The sequence below is a fragment of the Ailuropoda melanoleuca genome, chromosome 2 (assembly GCF_002007445.2).
Source record: "Ailuropoda melanoleuca isolate Jingjing chromosome 2, ASM200744v2, whole genome shotgun sequence".
In the NCBI taxonomy this organism is placed as follows: Eukaryota; Metazoa; Chordata; class Mammalia; order Carnivora; family Ursidae; genus Ailuropoda; species Ailuropoda melanoleuca.
Genome location: NC_048219.1, coordinates 196,802,114 through 196,825,418, shown reverse-complemented (window position 1 = coordinate 196,825,418; position 23,305 = coordinate 196,802,114). Strand labels below are relative to the sequence as shown.

At 55.7% G+C, this 23,305-nt stretch overlaps 1 protein-coding gene across 4 annotated transcripts in view; it reads left to right on the top strand.

Moving 5' to 3' along the window:
• The window catches only part of PER2 (period circadian regulator 2), a 38,644-nt gene that overhangs the window by 901 nt on the left and 14,438 nt on the right, over positions 1-23,305 (top strand). For 3 of the 4 annotated variants that reach the window (XM_034655504.1, XM_034655503.1, XM_034655505.1), the window contains exons 2-12: positions 8,578-8,807; positions 9,253-9,315; positions 10,500-10,651; positions 13,084-13,205; positions 13,966-14,167; positions 16,399-16,450; positions 17,329-17,471; positions 19,058-19,136; positions 21,516-21,622; positions 22,178-22,331; positions 22,601-22,709. In XM_034655504.1, the coding sequence (XP_034511395.1) occupies positions 8,578-8,807; positions 9,253-9,315; positions 10,500-10,651; positions 13,084-13,205; positions 13,966-14,167; positions 16,399-16,450; positions 17,329-17,471; positions 19,058-19,136; positions 21,516-21,622; positions 22,178-22,331; positions 22,601-22,709 (1,413 nt within the window). Of the gene's footprint in view, positions 1-20; positions 163-8,577; positions 8,808-9,252; positions 9,316-10,499; positions 10,652-13,083; positions 13,206-13,965; positions 14,168-16,398; positions 16,451-17,328; positions 17,472-19,057; positions 19,137-21,515; positions 21,623-22,177; positions 22,332-22,600; positions 22,710-23,305 lie in introns of those variants that run through there. The other variant, XM_002930230.4, reaches the window with a different exon arrangement.

Sequence of the window (23,305 nt, the reverse complement as noted above, 5' to 3'; positions counted from 1 at the left end):
GGGGAGGGAGGACGGGCCGGCGGGCGCCAGGCTGGGGCGCCGGCTGCGGTCCGGCAGCCGGGCTGGCTGGTTACGTAACCGCCGGGCTGGGCCTCGGGCGGGTGGTCTGGGGCCCAGCGTAACGCTCCAGGAGGGCGGCGGCGGATCCTGCAGCCCATGGAGGTATGATCCCAGGGTTTTCTGGGCAATTTGACTCCTTCTCCGCTTAAAACCGGCCTGGGGGAGGGCGGTGGGGTGAGTACTGTTATCCCCATTTTACAGATGGAGAAACTGAGGTCTAGAGTGGTTAGGCAACTTGTATAAGGTCATGGAGCTACTGAGTGACTACCACACGGGACTGCCTTTCTCTAAATGATTTTCTTTTATGGACCCTCCCACTCCTCCCTTTGCCCCATGGGGAGAGGGCCTGGGAAGGCTAAGGCAATTGAGGTTCAGTGCAACTGTCATCCAGGGCAACACCTTGGCTTGACAGATTAGGACACCGAGGCCCTGATACCTGCTGGGCACCACACTGTGGCAGGGCCAGGCCCAGGCCCAGGTTGTCTCCAGGGTATTTCCATCATCCTGAGGGTCTTGGTCTGGGTCAGGATGAGCTTCTGAGGTTTTATGAAAGCCTGCAATTGTGTGCTGAATGCTGAGTGGGCTGGAATTTGGGGGGAGGAGTCCCAGGTCCCCCAAATGTCAAGAACCCCAGCACTGTGGCAGAAGCTCCTCGATGAACACTGCTCACCTCCGGTGTCTTATACTGGGGGGCACTGCCTTCTCCCTGGCTGTGAAGGGGAGACACCCCACCCTCTAGCCCCATCTGGGGTTTCTTGCCTCAGGCTGGGTTTGGCTGAGAATGAACAGGGCTCTATCTGAAGGTTTTAATTGGAATTTGAGTTCTTACATACAAGATTTATCAATTTTTGTAAGGTGTATGAGTAAAATGAGGAAAGGGGCTCCCCTTTTAAGCAGAAGCTACATGATATGCCAGCGCAGGGATGGCACTGTGGGTACCCGCACTTATCTGTCACTGGCATCTTGGTGTGATTCACTGGTACAGAACTAACGCAGCCTGGCTTTCTGTGGAGGCTGGGGTGCTGGGCAGAGAGGGGTGACTCAGTCACTGCTCTGGGCCTCAGTTTCCTTGTCTGTACGGAGGGACTCCGATTAGGCAGTCTCCCGGGCCTGTCTCCACTCTTGGGTTTTTGGATTCTGGTTACTCTATGGATGATTTCCTCAGGCCCCTGTGCAGGAGACAGAGGTGTCTGATGCGCACGCTCCTGCCTTCAGATCACATAACGTTCCCCTGTGAGGGACGTCTACCATGCTTTGAAGGAAGTAGGAAACGTTCCCCTCATTTGTGCTGTTTCTCATGCACACACTCAACTTTCAGAAAAATACTGGTGGGCTCGGCTCTGTTTTTAAATGGTGATGTAACTTCATCCAGCCTCAGCAACCACAGGCTCGGTCAGGTCACTGAGTGGCTGGCAGGACCTCTCAGCATTTAGTCCAAAGAAGAGAGGGACGCTGTAAACTGCCTTCTTGGGCAAAACTACGATGAGACACATAACCCCTCCACTGTGCATCTGCTCTGTGCTCCTGCCACCCCCGCCTCCCGGGAAGCTGGCCCACCTGCAGACCTAGCAGAGAGCCATGGGGGTCTCGACAGGAACCTCCGAAGGGCTTTCCCTCTGAGCTCCTTTGTTAGGCTGTGGCTTCTACTCTCTAAGCCCCGTGTCTGTAACAAGCTTGTTACTTTTCCTAGTCGAGAGCAAATCAGAAGCAGTAGGTGAGCAGGCAGGGGGACGGGTCACAGGCATTATCAGAGGCGGGCAGCAGTGGAGGGGGTGCCAGCCCTGAGCAGCCCTGTGGGCTCCCGGTGCTCCTGCCGGGTGACAGGGAGCAGTGGGAACAGCTCAGGTGTTCACGGGCACCCAGAGTGGCTCCTTCCCTGGACGCTGAAGCCAGGAAGCTGACGTTTTTGCCTTATTGCTGTCTTAAATCTCACGCTTCTGTGTATTTGAGGCTTTGGAAACAGAGTTGTGAGAATCCAAAGGAGTCTTAGTGAGGCCGAGACATGCGTCTCTCCTGCCTTCTTCCCTTCCATATTTGGACGGCGTTTTCCTCGGTTACCCAGCTGTTGCCATGGAGAGCGCGGGTGTTTATGTAGCAGGACAAACATTTTCTCCAGATTACAGCAGGCTGGCCTCAGGGAATTGGCTCCTAGCAGGAAGGAGCAAACATGCTACAGTATTTGGGGCTACGAACTACCACGGGCTCTGAGACACACAGTCCAGACTGTGCGATCCCTGTTCTATAAAGTGTGAAAATCGACAGAATTCACCAGCCTGTCAGAAGTCAGGCTGCTGGTGATCCCGGGGGTGCACGATGGCTGGAGGGCCATCAGCAGCCTCAGGGGCACTGGTGGGCTTCTGCCTCCAGAGCCGGGTGCTAGGTACATGGGTGTACTCAGTTTGTGGACAGACATCGATTGAAGACTTTTCTGTATCTTATACTTCTGTTTCAAAAAATCGATCAGCTCAAGCGATTGAACCACACATGCACTGACTTCTGATTTCCACAAAGAAATGCAGTACATCCCCCTTCGGCTCAAGGGTACTGAGTGTGAGAAGCCTTTACCTGTCCCGGAGTCCTGCTGGTGGTAGTGGAGGGTGGAACTGAGGACCAGGCTGTGCTTTCGTTCCCAGTTTTTTTCACTATTGATCATGGAAACTATGAATACACGTGAAAGTAGAGAGGATGGCGTAATGAACCCTCATGAACTCATCAGCCGGCTTTAATGAGCTGGCTCTTGGCCCCTCTCCTTCCATGCCCCTACTCACTTCCTCCCCCTCCTCTGTTATTGTGAGGCCCTTGCCAGACTATGATCTCATTGTGGACTGTACTTTCTAAATGTTCCTCTGTCCAGTCAAGGCAACCCTCGCTAGTAAGGCATGGTCATGTGACCAGCGTCAGGGTCCAAGCTTAGCTCCTTCCCTTCAGTCTGCCCATTCTCTGGGGCAGAGCCAGCGGACGGATGTCTGCAAAGGGGGCAGCAAGGGGACTCCGGGGACAGGTGCACCCCAGCTTCCCCAGCAGCCCCTTTTCAGCCTGGATGTCCTTTCCTTTCTGGGGCCCTTGGTGCCCCAGACTACGAGCACCTCTCCCCAGGGGTGGAAATAGGTTTGCCCAGGGATCCCCAGGGTCCTGGCAGTCCTGGCACGAGCCTGTGCTCCATGAACATTTGTGGAAGGCAGGAGGCAAAGTCTGCTTTGATGAGCAAGTTAGTTTTGTCCACTTGGCAAAATGAGGTCTGTCCATTAGAGCCATTGGTGCTGAGCGATGCATTTTGTGGAATGATGGAGTTTCAGGTGGTTTGGTTGGTTGGTTGTTTCACATTTCTGCCGTGCTTATCTGACCCTCTTTGCAAAGATTATCTTCTACCTAAGGTAATCTTGTGACAATGGATCCTACTCAGACTTGGTCCCAAGGTCTTGTAGGGTGGCAAAGCCAGGAGTTCTCTGGGGAGCTGAGAGACAAGCCCTTGGGGGTGCATGGAAGCAAAGTATGGGATGCCTCCTTCCAGGGTATGTCTTTATTGCCTGAGTTGGGGGTGGCCCTCTGAGCTCCTTGTCCTTTAAATACAAGCCAGAGACAGCTCCGGTGGCAGTGAAATATCTCCTTTAAAAAATTATTTGTTACCCCATCTGTTTTCCTTTAGTGATTGGCAGTGACGATAAAAGCTAAGCCTTTGTTGGCCACACGGCATTCCAGATACTTGGCACAGGCTGTCATTCAGCCCTCCCAGCGACCCATTAGAGGCAGGAGCTGCTGTCATCCCTCTTACAGACGAGGAAGCAAGGCACGGGAGGCTCAGGATCCTGCCCAGGATCGCAGGGTCAGGACATAGAGGAACCACTAATGCCCTCACCTTCCAGGGCGGCTCTCTTAACCCCTCAGCCTTCACAGCTCACTCACAGAGAGAGGGCGGGCTGCTCGTCCGGGGAGGGCTGCGGGACGAGATGGATGGTATGCAGGGTATCAGGGAGGGGGTGGGCAGGAGGGAGAGAATGCCTTCACCCACCCCCCTCGCCGCCCCTGGGGCAGCCCCTTGGCAGCTCTACTGACCTGTAGCAAGAGCCCCCTAAGACGTCTCCTTGCCTCCACCTTGCCTCTACCCCATAAGCCTGTTAGAGTTTAAGTCAGATCTTGTTCCACAGAACTCAGTTCCTCATCTCACTCAGAATAAAGCCAGAGTCCTGGCTCTGCCCCTGTGAGGTGCCATGTGATCTAGTTCCGACTCCGTATCACCCTCCTGTCCTCTGCCTTGCCCACTGTGCTCCAGGCTGGTCCATCTTCCTCAAATGCCCCTGCCTCAGGACCTTTGCCCTTGCCCCCCCAGCCTCGAATATTCTTCCTCCAGCACCTTCCTGGCCCACTCTCTCACTCTCTTCAGTCTGTCTTCGTTTGGGTTCTCTTAAAAGCAGAATGTGGGCTGACACTTAATGCTAGTATTTCACTGGGAGGTGCAATCCCAGGCAGCAAGAGTGAGGGAACAGGGAAGAGAGAAGGTTGGGATGCAGGCTGATCTCTTAGCCCTTGGGGGCCTCATCAGAAAAGACGACGACGAAGAAGAAAGGATAGAAAGAAGAGCTTCCAGACTTCATTCAAGGGAGGGATGGAAGGGGTGTATTTACCTGCTGACCTGTCCTCTCTCCCATCCCCCATGGCCAAAGTTCACCCCGGGCAGTGTGCTCTCCCTCCGGGCCACTGGCTTCACTGGGCCCTCTGGCAGCAGCTGGGGAGGCAAGGGCCCACCCCCACATGCGGCACTTCATCTAAGGCCATGGGTGGCCGGCACAGCCAGGGACTCCAGGCCGCCTCAGGTGTGAGGCCATGAGGACCAGGTGAGTGAATACCCAGCCCGGGCTGGGGAGGACCAAGTGGCTGCAGGCCTGCGGGAGAGTGAGGTCAAGGGGCTGTGAATCAGCATCACACATGGGGGCTCAGGTGCAAGGTCAAATGTTGCCTGCACACTCGCCTCTCTGGCGGTACTCCCAGCCTCTCCCACGCAACACCTCCCCACCTCCCGCTCTGTTGCCTTCTCCGTAGCGCTTAGCATTGTTCTCCCGCCTATGCCATTCCCTTGTGGATGGTCTGTGTTCCCCACTGGAATCTAAGCTCCGTAAGGGCAGGAAGGACGTCCGTCCCGTTCTCTGACATCCTCCAGCCCGAAGCGCCGTGTGCCCTCGGAGGGAGTTAATCAATGGAAGATGTGGCGTCCAGCCCTGCCTAAATGCTGTCTGTCACTCTGTTTGTTGTTGTTCTTTATTGTTCCATAACTTGTTCCTTTGTGTCCTAGAATCTTCCTCTATCAGTGTGTCTTGTGCCCCTGTCTTTCGTAGGTACCTCGTCCCGCCCAGCACAGGTGTCCCAGTCTGTATGTCGTTAAGCATGCGTGCCGGGCTCTGGGGCTACCGCAGAGGACAGCTAAAGCTCCAGCACATCAGGGTGGAGCCCAGCCGTGTCAGCACCGTGGGGGATGGGACACCAGGCAGGGGATGTGCGCTGGGGGGGAGAAGTCGGTGCTGTTTGTGCACGCTGAGTGTTGTGCGCACCAGGGAGCAGCAAGTCCCTGGGGTCGGAGCTCATGGTCAGGGCCGAGGAGGCGGGACTCAGCAGGAGAAGCTCAGGAGGCAGCCAGGGAGGCCTTGCAGAGCTGTAGACCCTCGTGCAGACTGGGGCTGTGCTCTGAGCCAGGGGCAGCAGAGGGCTGGGGTGGGGCCAGGTGAGGCACGGGCCCTGTTTGGAAGTCGAGGCTGGCACTGGCCAGGGTGCCCACGGCAGACAGGATGCCAGAGCTGGGATGCTAGCAGGCTCCCTGCGGACGTTCCTTTGGTAGTATTATCAGTCCATACACCACGCTCATGGGTCTTTGTGCGCTCGTACAGGCATTCCCGGGGAGTGGAGGGGCCTCCTAGCAGGGGGAAGGGCGAGGATTATACATGGTCCTGGACATGTCCAGAGTCCCGTCCAGAAAGACCATTAGTGACCACAATGCACAAAGTCCCCCACCTTGTGGACACCGGATGCCGACAGCCCTGTTCATTTCTGGTGACCTCATTCTTTGTGTTTTCCTCACGCCTAATGAGGTCGAGCATCTCTCCAGGTTTATGGATCTTCGGTGTTTTCCTTTGTGGGACTAGCCCATTCTTAGTCTTTGTTCTCTCTCTTCCCAAAAGTGAGCACCTTCCGTGCTCTCATTGAGTCAGCTAGAACGTCTCTGAAATGTTAAAAAAACAAGCAATCAGACAAAATGAAGACTGGGGAGTAGATTTGCTTGTTTTGTTCCTGACTTTGGTCAGGTGTTTTGCTGTTCTGGGGCTTTGGGTTCTCTGTGAGTCAGGACCCTGGTAACCCGCTGCTGTCTAAAGCCATGTCGAGCAGGTGTGTTCCACTGAGATTTCCTCCCTTTAACCACAACCTGGGAGACTGTATCTTCCGTGTGTCAACCCTGTGGACTCTATCTTCTGCTCAAGACTCAGTGACTTTCCACCCTTTGTAGGTAACCTGTTTGTTTTTCCTGTATGCATGGAATTTTTTTTTCCCCTTGAAAACATCATTTTACATCGGGACATCACTGGGCTTGGACTCTTCACATAACTTTGCTTGGTATTCAAGGAGTCCTTTGACCAGCAGTTGCAAATCTGTCTTTGGCCAGGATGGTTTTCTTGGCGTGTATCTTTCATTGGAGTCTCTGGTTCACTGTTGCAGTGGCTCTTTGAGAAAGAGCTGTTACCTGCGGGTAAAAACACGGCTCTGATGTTGCCCTTTCCCTCAGTGCTTTTCAGAGTTCCTCGCGCTCATCCTCAGCATTTCTGAAGCCATCTGCTTCATTATTGACTCTGGACTTGTCTCTCTGATTTTCTGTTCTAGGTGGCATTTTCATCTCACTCTGTAGCTTCAGCTCCTCCTTCATTACTTGGTTCCTTGAGTCCACCCTTCCTCGATTTTTGTGTGTGCTGAGGACTGGGTGCCGTCCTACGTCCGCTGGGCTCCCCATGTCGTGCAGGTTGTGTTCATTTGGTCTTTACTGCACGTCTTTTCAGAAGACTCGCATTGGCTTTTTACCATTTGTTGGTTCGTGAACAAGACAAGGTCTAATGAGACCTGCTGTTTTCCAGAGAGTACTGTGGTTGGATTCTCCGTGGGTCCCCGTCTTCAGGAGCAGGTGGGCACGGGATCCAGCGCTATCACCTGCAAGTCACTGACCTGTTCTCTCATCCGTAGACTAGAACCAGGAATGGTACGCTGTGTGGAGGCCGATGGTCAGTGATCGTGAGGGTTACTAACGTGGAACAGTGTGTGTGTGTAGCTGTTGCCATCAGCCAGGCATCTGGTCTGTTTCTTGGAGCACATGGAGGCTGTGGGACACATTCTGCCCCTGGAGACTCTGCTCAGTCAGGGCACAGCTGCTGGGCCCCCCGGATCTTCCCTCCCCTGCTCTGTGGCCAAGACTGGCCTTCCAGGACCGTGCTGGTGGTTCCCCTTGCTTTCTGGCTTCCTGACCATCGAGATCAGGAGGAAAGAGAAGCCGAGGGTTTACGCCCCCAGCTCTGTTCCCCCAAATGGCAGGTTGTCTGGGTTCCTCTGGTCTCAGTAACCCTTCTTCCTGCCCTCCAGGCCCAGGGTAATAACAGCTTCCCCCTCCCCATGCCTGCCTAGCTGCCAGGGCCAGACATCTTTTGCTTCCTGCCAGGACCCTGAGGAGACACCATCCTGGGTCCTCCTCTCCCAGGGACATCTCTCTCCCCATCCTTGGGCTTCTGGTTGAACCCCTCCCCCTTGCATACTTCTTGTCTGCTCATCCCCATGGTTGTCTCCCAGAATTATTGCAGAAGCCTTAGGGCTGGTCTGGCTCTAACTTCAGGCCCTCTCCACCTCTTGCCCCTAAACGCCAAAGTTAAAGTATCTACGTAGCACAGTGGTGAGGACGTGTCCCAAATGCAGCAAACTTCCTTCATCTGGTACCTCAAATCCTTCAGTGGCTGGTACTGGTCCCCCTGCCCTCCACACCCGCTGGCACACACCCTCTGTGGTGGGCACACACCTCTCCCACCCACTCGGCCCTCTTCACAGGGCGACGTCTGCTTCATAGCCTCCTGTCCCCCTGAAGTCTCCCCGGCCTACAGCCTGGTCTTGGGGTTCCCTCTGCATACAGCTTGGGCTTGGGGTCTCCTGTAGCTTGTGATGGCAAAGACTTCTGAACCCTGTTGCTCCCCACCATCACCTGGGGAGACTTTTCCCAAGGCTCCCCACGTGCTGGGCCGTGGTCATTGACACGCTTGTCGCCTCCTCACCAGGCCACAGCAATCTGCGGCCGCAGGATTCGTCTGCCTCCCTAACTCATGGCAGGTAGGAGACAGGAGCTCGGAGCTCGATGAGTAAGAACAAGGAATACCCGTGCCTGACCCTGACTACTAGCAGCGTCTGTAGTGAAATGTGGCAACGGATTCAGCGGCGCACTCCACGCGATGGCTGCAGCGACTCCCTGCACCTTCAAGGCCTGACGACCCTTCTCTCTTTTCCCAGCTGCATTGTGGAGCCAACATGAACAGATATGCCGAGTACCCCGCCAGCCCTGGTCACCCCGCCCAGAAGCCCGAGGAGCCTGAGCCCCGCGGAGCCCCGGTCCAGGAAGACGTGCCCATGAGCAGTGGCTCTAGCGGAAATGAAACCAACGACAACCGCTCCCCAGGGCGGGACTCGCGGGGCGGCCAGGAGCTGGGGATGCTGGTGGGGCCGCCCATCGTCCCCCCGGGGTAGGTGGGGCCCTCAGAGGCCGCTTGTCTCAACCCATGGTTTGATTGCTTTTGAGGTCTTTAAATCATGATTACCATGTTTTTCAACATTTAAAAAAAATCTCATTAACTCAGAATAACTAAAATTTACTATAATGTTGCCACTGTTGGTGTTGACTCTCTGATTGCCAGTAGATAGATACCGAGTGAGTGTAGCAAGATCTCGGGAGCAGAGGAGCCGGTGGCCCTGCTAGCCACCAGTGTCTATAGAAAATGAACTTGATCTGATAGTCCTTCTTCCGGTACATAAAACTAGAAAGTTTTATGCTCCGGGTTTATCTTAACCTTGTATTTTTTGTAATTGTCTTACTATGTGTGGGATAACCTGAACTGTTGTCACTGGTTGGATGAGGGGATGGATAGAGCATGCGGTCCTCTGAGTGGCCTTTTTTTCTCGTGCTTACAGTCCTGATGCCTTTGGCCTCATGATGGCAAAGTCCAAACACAGCACGTCTGCAAGCGGCTGCAGGTAAGGCCAGTCCCAAGCCCCCTGATTTACGGTCTCTGAGAAATGGAGATTTGTTACTGGAGGTTAGTTTTGGGGTAATGTGACATTTTGCCAGCCTCTGCTAGCACCTGTCGGTCTGCGCAGCCGTCTCGGTTGTGAGCCGGCCATGTCCTCTCACCCCAGCTGCTCGGGCCCCTTACAACGCTCCAGACCTGGAGCCCCTCCAGCTCCGCCTGCTCAGGCCTTGTCTGCATCCTAGACATGCTCATCTGGAACATTCCTCCCCCTTTTTAGGTGTTTGAAACAAAGGTACCCTTAATTTTACATCCACAGACATCTTTTCTTTTTTTTTTTTTTTGTTTCAAAGATTTTATTTATTTGAGAGAGAGTGTGCACGAGCAGGGTAAGGGGCAGAGGGAGAGGGAGAAGCAGGCTCCCCGCTAAGCAGGGAGCTCAATGCAGGGTTTGGTCCCAGGACCCTGGGATCGTGACCTGAGCCAAAGGCAGACGCGTAACTGACTGAGCCACCCAGGGGCCCCCCACAGACATTTTCTTGTCATCACCAGAGCAAACTGCAGCTCTCAGGCCTGGGTGTGTGGGCACCTGGCAATCTCGCCCTGAAACCTGATTTCCTGCACTCTTTCTGCACCCTCTGCCCTCAACAAGAACGGCCCACCTGTTTTGTCTTCTTCCCATCTCTGTACCCTTAAGTTTCGAGCTCCTTCGTACAAGTCTTTCTTCTCTGAGGTCTTCCCGTGTTCCTCATTCGCGTTCCCGCCACAGGAAACCAGTTCACTGTCCTCTGTCTTCTCCGTCACTCCATTCTCTTCTGTCTGATGCAGGGCAAGAAGGCGCAGCCCTGAGGGGCAAAGCCCAGCTCCAGCCTGGGGGCCAAGAGCCCAGGCGGCGGGACTTCTGCAGCCCTCCCTCGGGTGAGCGCAGTGGCTCTCAGCCGGGGTGCTCCGTCTCCCCACAGGAGACGTGTAGCAGCGTCAGGAGACAGGGTTGGTCGTCACAGTTGGCGAGGGTGCGTCTGGCCTCTGGTGGGGAGGAGGCCAAGGATGCTACACACCCCGCAGCACTCCACGGAGAACGACACGGACCGAGGTGTCCTAATGGCCTGGTCGAGAAACGGGACTAGAGGCACAGGAAGGAGGTGGCGGGAAGCTAACGTGTGATCGCCTCTTTCTTTAATGCCGTCACAGCGAGCAGTCCGCCAAAGCAGATGCACACAAGGAACTGATAAAAACGCTGAGGGAGCTGAAGGTCCACCTGCCGGTAGACAAGAAGGCCAAAGGGAAAGCCAGCATGCTGGCCACCTTGAAGTACGCACTAAGGAGCGTGAAGCAGGTGGAAGGTACGTCCGGCTCACGTATTTGTTCCGAACTTGTAGAAATAACTTGGATTGTGTCAACTTTGCAAAACCCAGCCCTGAAATTGCAGAAGGAAATTCTAGAAGTGTTAATTCTTTACAACTTTTCTACTGTACTTGACTTTTAGAGGGAAGGAAAACAGGTAGAAAACCAGCTGATAAAAAGGAATGTATTTATGGGGTAAAGGTTTTGTGCTCTGGGGTCAGGTCATGTTCAGGAAAGCCCAGCATCCTCCAGGCTCAGGCCGGAGTTGAGCTAGGGTTCATGGAAATGTGTGAGCAGCTCGGAGCGGAATTTAAGCAAAATATCCCACAGTGTTGAGCTGAGGGCTGGTCGCTCCTTTGAAAAATAACAAGAGGAGATACAGGGATGCTATTGCCAGATCTCATCCTTACAGAACAATACTTTAGAGCTCCTGCATTTAAGACGTTGGGCAGTCCGTTTCTTGTTTGTCTAGAAAGGCGTGAATTTCTGTTGAGGCTGTCTTTGAACCAGGAAGCCAGGCAGAGCGCCTCCTTCCATCACCGGCACGCAGTAGCAGGACCTCCACGGTCCACATCCGTTCCCATCTGTGGGCACGCTTGGACCTTATTATTAGATGGCAGAATATGTGAGTGCTTTTAGGACCGGTCCATGGTCTAGACTCAGGCTTTCACCTGAGAACACACGTGCGGGTTCGTAGATGCGGTGCAGGAATCTGTGAACAAACACTGCAGTTTCCGATATTTGCCTCATCGAGCTCAGACGCTCGACATCTCAGTAAACTCCAGGCCCCTTAAATAACTTCCAGCAGCGCTGGGTCTTCCTTTGCTTGCTGCTGCAGCTGGACTCCCTCTGAGCAGCTGCTCCGCACGTCCCCCGCCCCCCCGGCTCTCAGGTGCCTGCAGGTGCCTCTGTCGCCAGGACAGAGAGAGCACACTGCCGTCGAGAAGGCGCCAGCATCTCTGGGGAACCAAGAACTTGACTGCTGGGTGAACTGTTCTGCAGACACCCATCCCTGGGGGCTTGGGCCGTGACCCCTGCGCTCAGGGTCATCTCAGGACGCTTTAGCTCTGGCGGTCAGAAAGGTCTGCGCAGCCTTGCTTTTGGTCTGTTGCTGGGAACGGGGTTGTGAGCTCGGAGAGTTTCTATGTTTCCTCCAGCGTGTTGGAGAACACAGCAGGAAGCTTGGAGGAAGTAGACACCTGTGCCTTCCTGACTTCATAGCAGTGAACACTCAGGTGAACCCTTTCCTGTTACACGGGAAACCACCCCTCCCGCACTTTGAGGAATCTCTGAGTTGTTTCGGTCCCTTATGACCAGCAAGCGGAGCCAGAAGCCAGGCCAGCATCTCGTTAGGGCAGACGAGGGAGGTGCCCTCTCCCCACCGATGTGGGAGCCCCACCCCTGCTCTACCTACTTTACCTTCGTGTATGCGTTAGCGCACGTGGAGACCCCAGTGGACTCTGCACGTTGCAAACATGAATAGAAGCAGAGAAGTTGTGAAGGCTGAGCTAAAGGTCAGACAGTGGGCTTTATCCTGTGATCATCAGTTACTCTCAGGCACAGCGGGCAGGGCGAGGCTTCTCACTAGTAACTATGGACATGGAGCCATATTTCAAATAGTCTTCGCATCTTCTAACATTTGCATGACTTTTGTCAGAAGGGCGTCGTGGCCTTCCCCGTGTGGTCTGGCGGGGAGAGCTTGCTACAGGCAGGGACGCCTGGACTCTGCTGTGTGCTGGCCTGTGCTGGCCCTCTGCGTGCCCTCTGCAGGCTCCTGTCTAAGGCTGCACCTGCTTGCTGAGGGTTAATACGGTAAAAACGGACACCGTGCCCGGCCAGCCCACCTAGGGGTGCTCACAAACCGCGGGGAGGAGGTTCTCCGAAGGGCGAGTCTGCCAACACCCCTCCCAGGGGACTGCCCCCACCCCGGGACTTCGGCCGCCTCCGGTGCTGGGTGGGCAGCCCCGGGGGAGTCTGCTCTCTGAAGCTTTACGTCCTGGGATGAGTGGCCCCAGGCAGGCTCTGCTGGGAGCAGTCTGCTGCAGTGAGCTTCCTCACGCCTGGTGCTTCGGGCAGCGGATTCTATGTGGATGGCAGTGTCTGCCGCGGCCCCCAAGGAGCAGGTGCAGGGGCTGCCACAGCCGCCCCAAGAGGAAACATCAGTGTGTGTCGTGATTAAAGACCTTGAGGGCAAAGTGAGGGTTAGGTGGGGCTCTGCGCCCATGTTATTTGAAGTAATGTGTACTTCCCATTGGAAACGTTCCGGAAAAATAAAACAGACTTCTGTTTGCTTTGCCTTCACTTTTGTCTGTTCCGTTCTCTTGGCGCCCCAGGAAGATCGTGTGCGTAGCCCCCTTTTTCGTCAGAGGAGTAGAGCCCCCAGCACAGGCAGGTGGGGCCATTTTCAGGCCTCCCCTTGTCTCTCCTGCAGCCAACGAAGAGTATTACCAGCTGCTCATGTCCAGTGAGAACCACCCCTGCAGCGCCAGCGTGCCCTCGTACAGCATAGAAGAAATCGAGAGCGTCACTTCCGATTTCATTGTGAAGAATGTGGTAAGTGCCTGACACAAGTGCTGCCTTCCCCTGGAGAGCGGAGACCTTCATCAGGTGACCTAGCCGAGCCGCCACAGCCAGTGGCTTTCTAGCAGCAGAGTTTGGAACTTCAGGGAGTAAGCTCCTACCTTAAAAACAGTGTCAAGTCTGTGATTCAGACACAGCAGTTGTGTTGAAGTCTTCCGCTGTTTTCTGTGAGACGGTCCTTCTCTCATGGCCGATCCACCCCCATACGTTGCGTGTGTGGCAGCAAGCCCCACCCTGACCGAGCAGTGACCAGGTGACCTTAGGCTCACTTTGGGGGGAGGTCAGGGGGCTGGGATTTGAACTCAGCTCGTGAGACTCCATAAGGATGGGGCACCCTTGGAGGTCTGGGGGAAGGGAAGCGAGTTGTCCCTTCCCCCTGTGCCCTTACTTCTCAGCCAGAGAGCAGACATAAGGGCAAGTGGGGACCCAGACCTACTGGAATCATGGCAAAACTGGTCTGGAGAGTGGGGCTCCCTGATCCCTCCCATCTCCTTCCTCCAGCACCCCCACTGCAGCTGAACCCGCAGGGAGCTCTGGGCCAGGCTTCAGGCTGCTAGCCAGCAGGGAGGGGGCCTGGGCAGGAGCCTCCAGCTGCCCAGGTGGCACCCCCACCCCCGCCTTGGGAGAGAGGTAGGCTGGCCCAGCTTAGAGGGAGCGGGCTGGAGGAGGGGGCCCTGAGGCCTCCCCTGACCCCCTAAATCTGTGTCCTCATGCAGCTGCTTCTTCCTTCCAGGGTATGTTTGCTGCAGCCGTGTCTCTGGTCACCGGGAAAATCCTGTACATCTCTGACCAAGTTGCCTCCATCTTTCACTGTAGAAGGGACGCTTTCTATGGCGCCAGGTTCGTGGAGTTCCTGGCGCCCCACGATGTCAGCGTGTTCCACACCTCCACCACGCCTTACAAGCTCCCGCCCTGGAGCGTGTGCAGCAGGCCAGGTGAGGGCCTGGGGCAGCGGCCGGGCAGTGGCTGCCTGGGTTTGTGCACCCACAGCATGGGGAACGTGGGGGCTGCTGCCTTCCCAGGGCCGGGGCCGGGCTGGCCCACCTGGTGCCGGGCATGCCCCAGCTCTCCTCTGCCGGAGACTGGCCCAGTGCACCTGCCTGACAGCTGTCCAGGCCAAAGATGGAAAGCTGCTTGTTCAGATAAACTGAGAAAAGTAGTCTTTTCACAAATTTCAGAGAGGGAACACCGTTTCAGAAGACTTTAAGAAGTGTGAGGTGTTTTAGAAACGAAGTTGCTCACTTTGGGGGTGACCTACGGGTCCTGGTGTGAGGGCACGGAGTGTGGGCGAGGGCACAGAGTGCGGGCAAGGCCGGCGGGCGTAGGCCAGGCCCTGCATCCCTTGGGCAACCTCAGTGATGTCAGAGTGACGTGGCAGCTTCGTGCAGGCGGATGGCGACGTCTTCCTGCACTGAAGCCGCGAGCTTCCCATGCTCATCGGGCTCCAGGCTGCACAGTGGCCACTGCTTCCAGGCTGCAGGCTGTGTGGTGCGTCCGCTGCCTGAACCGCCTTGCGTCAGGCTTCTGGGCCCGGCTGGTCCGCTCTGCTGCGGCAGCTGGGCTCTGGCAGTTCTCTGCAGGGTGTCCTTGTCACGTTCCTCCCACGTGACTGGGAAGACTTGGGGTCTGGAAGGCTGGAAGCTCTTACCGTGGCCAGTGCGGGCCTTGCCCATTAGTAGGTGCAGGACAGGTTGGTTGACCAGACAAGTCTCAGCAGAAACGTGGCATGGGATCCTGGCAGAAGGTGCCAGACAGGGGAGGGGCCTGACCAGCTCAGGCCTTCCCTGCAGCCCCCCCACGCTTTCAGTGGGCAGGGCGGCCAGCAGCCTGCTTTTGACGTGTGAGTCCAGCAGCGACTGTCTGCCTGCCCCTCGTTGGGCTCTGGTCACTAGGAGTCGAAGGTGAACAAGTGCAGAAACACTAACCCGCCGGGAGAGGTGACAGGAAACACTGGGACGGGGAGTCACCCCAGACAGGCCTGACCTCAGTTGTGATCTTGGCAGGAGGCTACCCGGGCCGCATCCCTCAGACCTGGTCCCCGTTTCACCCTTGGCTTGGAGGTCCGCATCTCTGCTCACATCAGATGCGCCTCAGCCCCGCTCCCACCGCCTCCTGGATCGTGGGTCCCTCTCTGCCGCATGCTCCCCACCTCCTCCTGCTCGCAGTCAGCTGGCCAGCCGGCCTCCACTCTGCCGCCTCCGCCATTCCCCGGCTGTATCCTCCTGACAGCAAACAACTTGCGCGTCACTTTAGGGCTGATTCACGAAAAGAGGGGATGCTTGCTTTTGGTTTTGGTTATAGAGCTACCTGCCTTCTCCCAGAATTCCCACCTGAGGACTGTCCAGGCAGGTCACTAAAGCTTGCAGTGTGTGTCACAAGAACCCGTAGGTCACTGTGTGGAAAAGATAGCAATCTGCATGTGGGTTTATGGCATGAACAGGCTGGCACTGTCTCCCCACTGAATTTTTGTCTGAATGAAAAAGAAGGACCAGGTGACTTCTCCAAGGCCTTTCCAGGCTGGTAATTTTACACTGTTTTCCCCTCCTAGTGATTTCCTACTTCTCCTCTTTCTTTTGAATAGAGGAAACTGTATGTGAAAGATCAACGTCTAAGATTTCTTTTTTAAAAAATCCTATGTTGTGAAAACAACATTTCTTCATCTCTGATGACACTGCCCGAGTGACATCGTGTTTTTGCTAGGCGTTACAGGTTTCAAAGTAGGTTAATATTTTAGCGAAAAGATTGATGTAAGCTTTGAAATGACCTGAGTTGCTTCTATTAGATCTGAATATCCCCCAAAATATGTAGGTTGAAATATTTAGGGCTTTACGTGCAAAAATTCTGCCCATCAGTCAGTATGTCCCACGGAGTTAAATTGTTAATTAGCTGGTGTGTTTGTGGCGGCCTATGAACCATTTCAAAACTGGTAAACTTCTGGCGGTAAGCTTTTAGCATTTCATAATTTGGTGCGTGCTACGCTCATGAGATATGTTTGATTTTCGTCGGAACTGTAATAAATAGTCTCTAAGAGCTTCACTTTCTGGTTGTGTAAATATGGGTTCACCCCTGACCCCAGGTTCTGCTGCTTCTCTCTGGCTTGGGGGAGATCGAGCAGTCTGTACTGTGTTGTGCACTCGGATGGCTGACTTTGGGCTCTCTCTCTTAGACTCCTTTACTCGAGAATGCATGGAGGAGAAATCTTTCTTCTGCCGCGTCAGGTAAGCCCGTGGCAGGAGTTCCCAAACTGGCAGTGGCACAGACGTTTTCTCCTGAGCCCCTCTTGTGAGGTCGAGGAGATATAGGAGTGCCCCCCAGTTCCTGCACGCTGTGACCCCCGTGCCCCTCTGCACCCCTGTTCTTCAGGGTAGAGGCTCTGTGGGGACACCCCTGCCACGCAGTGCGCACATTCCTAAAAGAGTCTGTGTGAAAACACCGGCTGGATTTAAAATGTGCACAAGGCGTTAAGACAGCCTGGTCAGCAGTGGGGTGATTCCACTGCTCCACACGGAGAGCCCGGGGAGCCTGGACTTGGTGTCTGTCACCTGCGAAACTGCCCGAGGGCCCCTCCCTGGGAAGGCATGTCCCCCAGGGAGGCCCCACAATGCACATGCAGCCTTTAGTTCAAGTGCGCATTTCCCCAGGGGGAGCCCACAGCCTCCCCAGCAGGCTTTTGGCCGGAAACAGAAACACGGTGACTGGTTGCACGTGTCAGAAGTGACCCCCGACCGGGTCCTGCGCGCTCAGAAGCTGGGGCTGGGACCTCACCGTTGAAGCAATGGCTCTTGCCCAGCGACATGCTCTAGGGAAGGGCTCCTGGAAGACCTCCCACTGCCCAGGGCTGTTCGCTCTTTGGTCTGCCCTTACTGTCATGGAGATCTGAGCGAGTGGGGCGGAAGCACAGCCCACAGGCCCAGGCCAGCATGCCCAGCTTGGCCCGGGTCCCCAAGCGAGGAGCCTGGCTCTGTGTTGCAGGCTTCTGTACAGCAAATGAAAGGTCTGCTCTGGGAAGAGCCGCTACTGGGGGAGAGGTGACTACCGATAAGTGACGACTCCCTCTGTCATAACTGCAAACCTCTGACCGGGCCCTCCTTCGCAGTGTTGGGAAAAACCACGAGAACGAGATTCGCTACCACCCTTTCCGCATGACGCCTTACCTGGTCAAGGTGCGGGACCCGCAGGGCACGGGGGGTCAGCTGTGCTGCGTGCTGCTGGCAGAGAGAGTGCACTCGGGCTACGAAGGTAACCCCCCGGCCCAGGTGGGGCACAGGCTCCGTGTGGTCCCTTGGTGACACCCCCTGGTTGACACCTCATGTCAGTGAGGCTGACTGCCAGCTCTGGCCTCTCCCCCCAGCCTTGGGCAGAGTCTCCATCTCCCTCGAGATGCACACCCGATGCACACCCACCTTTGTCACCCGGCCCCCCCATAGCTGCTGCCAAACCACCGCCCCACGTCTGTTACAGGGTCTGGGTGCCGGCATCTCCCACCCATGATGCTGTGACCGGGGTGCCCCTCCCCCTTCCCCAGCCACCGCCTCCCATCTGTGTGGTGAGAATGGCCCTCAGCACCTGGTCCCCAAGCCCCTCCCACCCTCGTGCAGCCCCACACCTGGAAGAATGCAGGGGCACCACTGCATGCTCAGACCCCAAACCCTGCCCCTCCCTCCCCTCCTCAGCCCGTCCTACCTGCCACTGCATTCCCCACCCTCACACGCACTGGCTTCTGCTGGCACGCTGGCCGCCAGACTCCCAGTCTTTGCTCCCGCTCTCTCCTCCCTCCCTCTATGTGTAGAAAGCCAGTCATCATGGCAGGCTGATCCCACCTGTCCTGCTAGCTTCCCAAGCCACCCGCTCCCAAAAAAACCCTCTAAATCTGGTCTTTCCCTTGAAGCCCAAAGGGCCCCAAGGCACTCGGCCACACTGATTCTGTCCTGCTGGCGACCCCCTCCCACTGAACGGCCTTGTGACATGGTCCTCCTGCGGTACCGGCCACAGTACCTGGCCTGGAACCTTCGTCACCCTGGCAACTCAGTTGGCCGTGACTTCAGAATTCCCAGAGGGCAGGCGCCATCTCTAACTACTAAACCTCGGGATCCAGTTTGGTCCATGTTTCATTGTATTCATAACCTTTTTTCAGTGGTTAATGAGGTCATCTTTTAAAAGGGCATTTCTTAAAACCAAGGGAAATATTTGGCGAGCTCCTCCATACAGAATAGCCTCTTCCAAATATTGAGTAAAGATTTAAAGGGGTTACTTAGATTTCAACAAGTTACTCGCCAAAATGATCTGAGTCTCCTCCAAGAATGAGGCTTTGGAATTTTGAATGTTTTGTCCGTGAATTTGGTGGTTGAGGGAAATTCTGGAGAGATGATTTCCTTTATGCAAATGACTCTACCACACCTTTGTCCACCCTAGAAACTGTAAAGTCCTCAGTACAATGACGTTTGCTGAGAATTTTGAATCTAAGAACTTAACTCATTTTTTAAAAAAACAATTTGTTCAGCTCATTCTTGTGGGATCTTGGAAGTCATGAATTTGCTGGGAGAAGCCTACGCATCACCGCACGGTTCTGTGACTATGCCAGTTCTCAGCTTTCTAGACTAAACCCACCCACAAGGAAGTTGAGAAGTGGGCTGGCAGTCATCGGGCATGGGCTCCACACTGTGCCCCATGCGGTGGGCTCTGTTGTTCAGGACTCACGTGTTAATTTTCTTCCTTCGCTGCCCATCTGTCTGAACCTACGTGGTATTTTCTAGTAGCTGTAATATAACTGTGCTAAGTGTGTATTTCTTAGAGTCAGAAACGTGTATAAAATTCTATTCTTTCAGCCCCTAGAATTCCTCCTGAAAAGAGAATTTTTACGACCACACATACACCAAATTGTCTGTTCCAGGATGTGGACGAAAGGTAAGCCCGCGGTGACGCTGGCCCATCTGCCGGCACCCGCCTCTTGCACTTAGCTTGTCTTGGAGTCAGTACTGTACCCTCCGTGTCAGCAGACTCGATCACATGCTGGTTAGCGTTTCTTCATGGTCTTGGTGGTTACTTCATGGCAATTAAGTGAAGCTCAGTGAACATTCCCGGTTTTGACGTTGAAGCTGTGTGGCTACGGCGGAGGCTGCGTGTTGGTTTCCTTAGTTGATACTCCACAGAAACGTTGAGCTCTATGTAGCAACGAAGTAATTCTGGAATTGCGGTATGAACACCGTGTAAATGGGGCATTCTGGGGAGCTGGTCATCATTCTCCTTGAGTCTGTCTTTATTATCCCGTTGACACCCATTTCAAAATCGCACATGAGTGAAGGATGGGACCGCCAGGGATGGTGTGCTTGGGACAGAGTTAGGGTTGAAGCTGGAGACACCATTAGCAGGATCCCAACAGAGATGCGTCTGCCGGCCTGTGTGCCACAGACCACTCCGGGGGGATCCCCTCCGTTCCTTCCCGGACCGTCGCTCGGTCTCCCACCCAAGGCGCTCTGGCTGGTGCAAATGGTGCTTGTTGGAGTCGTGAGCACTACCATCCTGAGAAAGTTCTGGGTTGGCTGGCTTTGGGCCGAGGCCTATGGAGCGCCTTCCCCCAGCTCCCCCTGCATGAAACAGAAAATGCTGCTGGCTGCTGACTGCCGGCAGGGGTGGGGAAGAGCTTTCCTCAGAAGACCCACGGGAAGTGGACCTAGATGTGCCAGCGCTCTGGCCTTTCTCAGATGGGCCAGGGTGGCCTCCTGAGATACTGTCAAGGATCCAGTCTTTCCCATCCCATTGCCTACACCCAGCCGGGGGCCACTGGATACCCACCCTGGTCACAGGCCACGGATCGTCCTGGGAAGGAGCTGCTCCCAGGCAGCCAGGGAACCTTCAGCCTCCTGCTCTGGCCGCTCAGGGGTGTTCTGCTCACCACCTGTGGCAGAGCCACCAGAGAGACAAGGTTTCAAGGTGCAGGTTCCTGGGCCCCACCCAGCCCTTTCCAGCAGGGTCTCAGAGGGTGGGCCTGGGGAGCTGCAGTCATAAAGCAAACACAGGATAATTTCTTTTTCCTCCAAAATCTGAGAAGGCCTGCCTGCAAGCCACCACAGGTGTTATGTGAGCATAACATGCAGGAGCTAGTGAGCACTCCAGGGGCGTGTGGTGTATGGTGGGCAGTCTGCAGAGCCTTTCCTAGCGAAGCCCTGTAGGTGGCCCAGCCCATGGAGTGCAGGACAGCTGGGCAGGTGGCCGGGGCCCCCCCCCCCCCCGCCTTCCTTCTCCCTTTCCCTTCTACTGCTTCCCCTTCCTCTCTCCCCCCTCCTCCTCCTTCCCCCTTCTCCTTATCCTCCTTTTCCGCCTCTTTCTCCTCCTCCTCCCGTTCCTCCTCCTCTCCTTCTCTTTCCCCCTCCTTCCGCTCACCCCCACCAAGCCTTGACCTGGAAGGGTGCCAGGAACATTTTGTACATCCGTCGAAGGAAAACACAGGCCTGGAGAGAGTGTGTTTTGGACCAGGAGGAGAAAATCAAATAATAACACTGGGCCCACAAGAAAGTTCCATTCTACTTCAGAGCTTTGCTCTGAAAACTTGGAGAATGTCCTTCCACTTGAGCAGAAGAGTTTGAGGAAACATCAGCTCAGATGCAAGAAGACTGGCCTCCAGGGGGAGGCTGAGACGCAGCTCGGAAGAGGGAACAGTGGCTGTGTGGGCAGAGGGCGCTGGACACCGAAGCAGAAGGGCACTGGGAAGTTCACCCCAAAACCTTCTCCCAGAGGTAGAGAAGCAGCTGCAGGAGAAGAGCGAAGGCACCCAGCCTGCCAGTGGCCAAAGTAATAGGAGAAGGGAACCCTCTGGAGCTGGAAAGGAGGCACAAAGAGTTTTCCAGAGTCCAGGCAACACTTGTTTAAAAAAGGCCATGCCAGCCACATCTGGCTGAACTTAAAATGACATGAAGAAAGAAAAGATCTTAGGATCTTTCCTAAGGAACAGCAAAAACGTGATCATGACGTGTTCCTTCAGAGCTAAGACACTGAAGCCCTGAGCCTGCACTGGGTCCAGCCTTCTAGGCCCAAGTTTTCTATTGCAGCCTGGTAGGGAGGCTTTTGTTGGCTAATTAATTGAAAAGATGGTTCTCTGTTAGCCTAAGTCTCAAACCTTGATCTTTGGGGAATTTGCAGTCTGTCTCTTTTTCCCAAAGAGCAAGAGGGTTCTTGGAGATGGTCTGCCGCCCTGCCTGCAGGCGGTATTCTGGAGCGGTCCGAAGCGCCTGGGGCTGAGGCTCGGCGGGAGCTGCCGCTGAGTGCCTGTGTGTGCTTGCCTTGCAGGGCCGTCCCCCTCCTGGGCTACCTACCTCAGGACCTGATCGAGACCCCTATGCTCGTGCAGCTTCACCCCAGTGACAGGCCTTTGATGCTCACCATCCACAGAAAGAGTAGGTCCCCTTTTCATGATAAATCCTGAGATCAGCCAGTGTAGACGGGTCAAATCGGTTACCAGCGAGTGGGGATGGATGTCCTGGCTCTGTGCCTGAGCCCTAGCTCTGTCAGTCAAGGGTAGTCGTCTCTTGTGGGTCCCTTTGTGGGACCTGAAGCTTTGGCAGCCTGCTTTTACTGTCGGCTTCCCGGGGTGGGGGGCAGATTCCGCTGTGGGGGAGAGGTGCTGACCGGGCCAGGGGGGTGGATGACCCGTGTCCCCACCAAGGGAGGCCTCACAGACACAGGGGACACTGAGCATCCCCTGGAGAAGACCAGTCAAGGCTAACAGAGATGTGTGTGTCCTGAAATATGTGGTGGCATTTCTGGAAACTTCTGGAAACAGCCTGCCGTTGCAACTTAAAGCAAAGCAGGGGATTTAAAGCCATAGGGTTGAGGAGGTTGGCATCTCTGAAAGTTCTGAGCTGATTCCAGAGTGGAGCGCACCTCGGCTCTCCTCTTGCCGAGAGCACCAGCCACTGGTCTTCACACCCACGTGGCTCCCACTCTCGCAGTTGTGCAGTCCGGCGGGCAGCCCTTCGACTATTCTCCCATTCGGTTCCGTGCCCGGAACGGCGAGTACCTCACTCTGGACACCAGCTGGTCCAGCTTCATCAACCCGTGGAGCAGAAAGATCTCCTTCATCATCGGCAGACACAGAGTCAGGGTGTGAGTGTGCCCAGTGCGCGGCGCGGCTTGGAGACCCTTGCTTCCCCACCAGCAGGTGGCACGGGGCAGGACTGGGCGACCAGGACCCAGCCACCTCCCTGCCGCGTACCTGTGCCCCCAGGTGGGAGGGACCTCACGCAGCAGAGCAGTGAGCAGAAGGGAGGAGGCGCTGCGTGGCAGGCAGCAGCCCGGGGGTCTGCAGGAGGAGGCAAGCTTGGCCGGGGTGTGCAGCCCGGGGCCCAACTAACAGGGCCACTAAAACCACGCAGGGGCCCTTTGAATGAGGACGTGTTCTCAGCTCAGTCGCCCATGGAGGAGAAGGACGCGCCCCCCAGCGTTCAGGGGCTCGCGGAGCAGATCCACCGGCTGCTGCTGCAGGTGTGTACAGGGTGCGCACGCCCTCCTGTCCCCCGGTATAAGTGCTGGCAGCTGCCCAGAGACCCGGGGTGGCTATCTCACTCTGTCCCGCTCCGCCCTGCACCCCTGATGCCCGCGGTCTGGGCCCAGTTGGGCACACCTGCAGCTGGCACAGCTGGGTGCAGCGCCTCATTGCATGTTCGGGGTGACTGTGTCTTAATTGTAGCCCTGAGCAAGTGACTGAAAGATACAGCCAGACCCCGAGTCCACCTCCAGGCCCTGCTGCCAGCCCACACGTGGCCCCCCCCAGGCACACGGGGTGGGAGGGGGTCACCATGCCGGGACCTGGGGGGCGTGAGGATAGCTTCTCCCTGTTTCTGGGGACACAGCACTCAAGAAGACTTAGCGTGAGCACCAGTCCCCCGGCTGGGCAGCTCTGCTCCCCTGCCTCCTTAGTCTGTAGTGAAACCACGGTTTATTTCTAAAACCCCTGGGTAGACCCCAGACTGGCCCACACTGTGTGAGCTGAGGGAGAGGGTTAAATGAATCCTTTCTCGGGGAGTCTCCCATGACTGGGACTGGGGTGCACCCTGAAGCCTGACCCTGGGTGCCAGCCC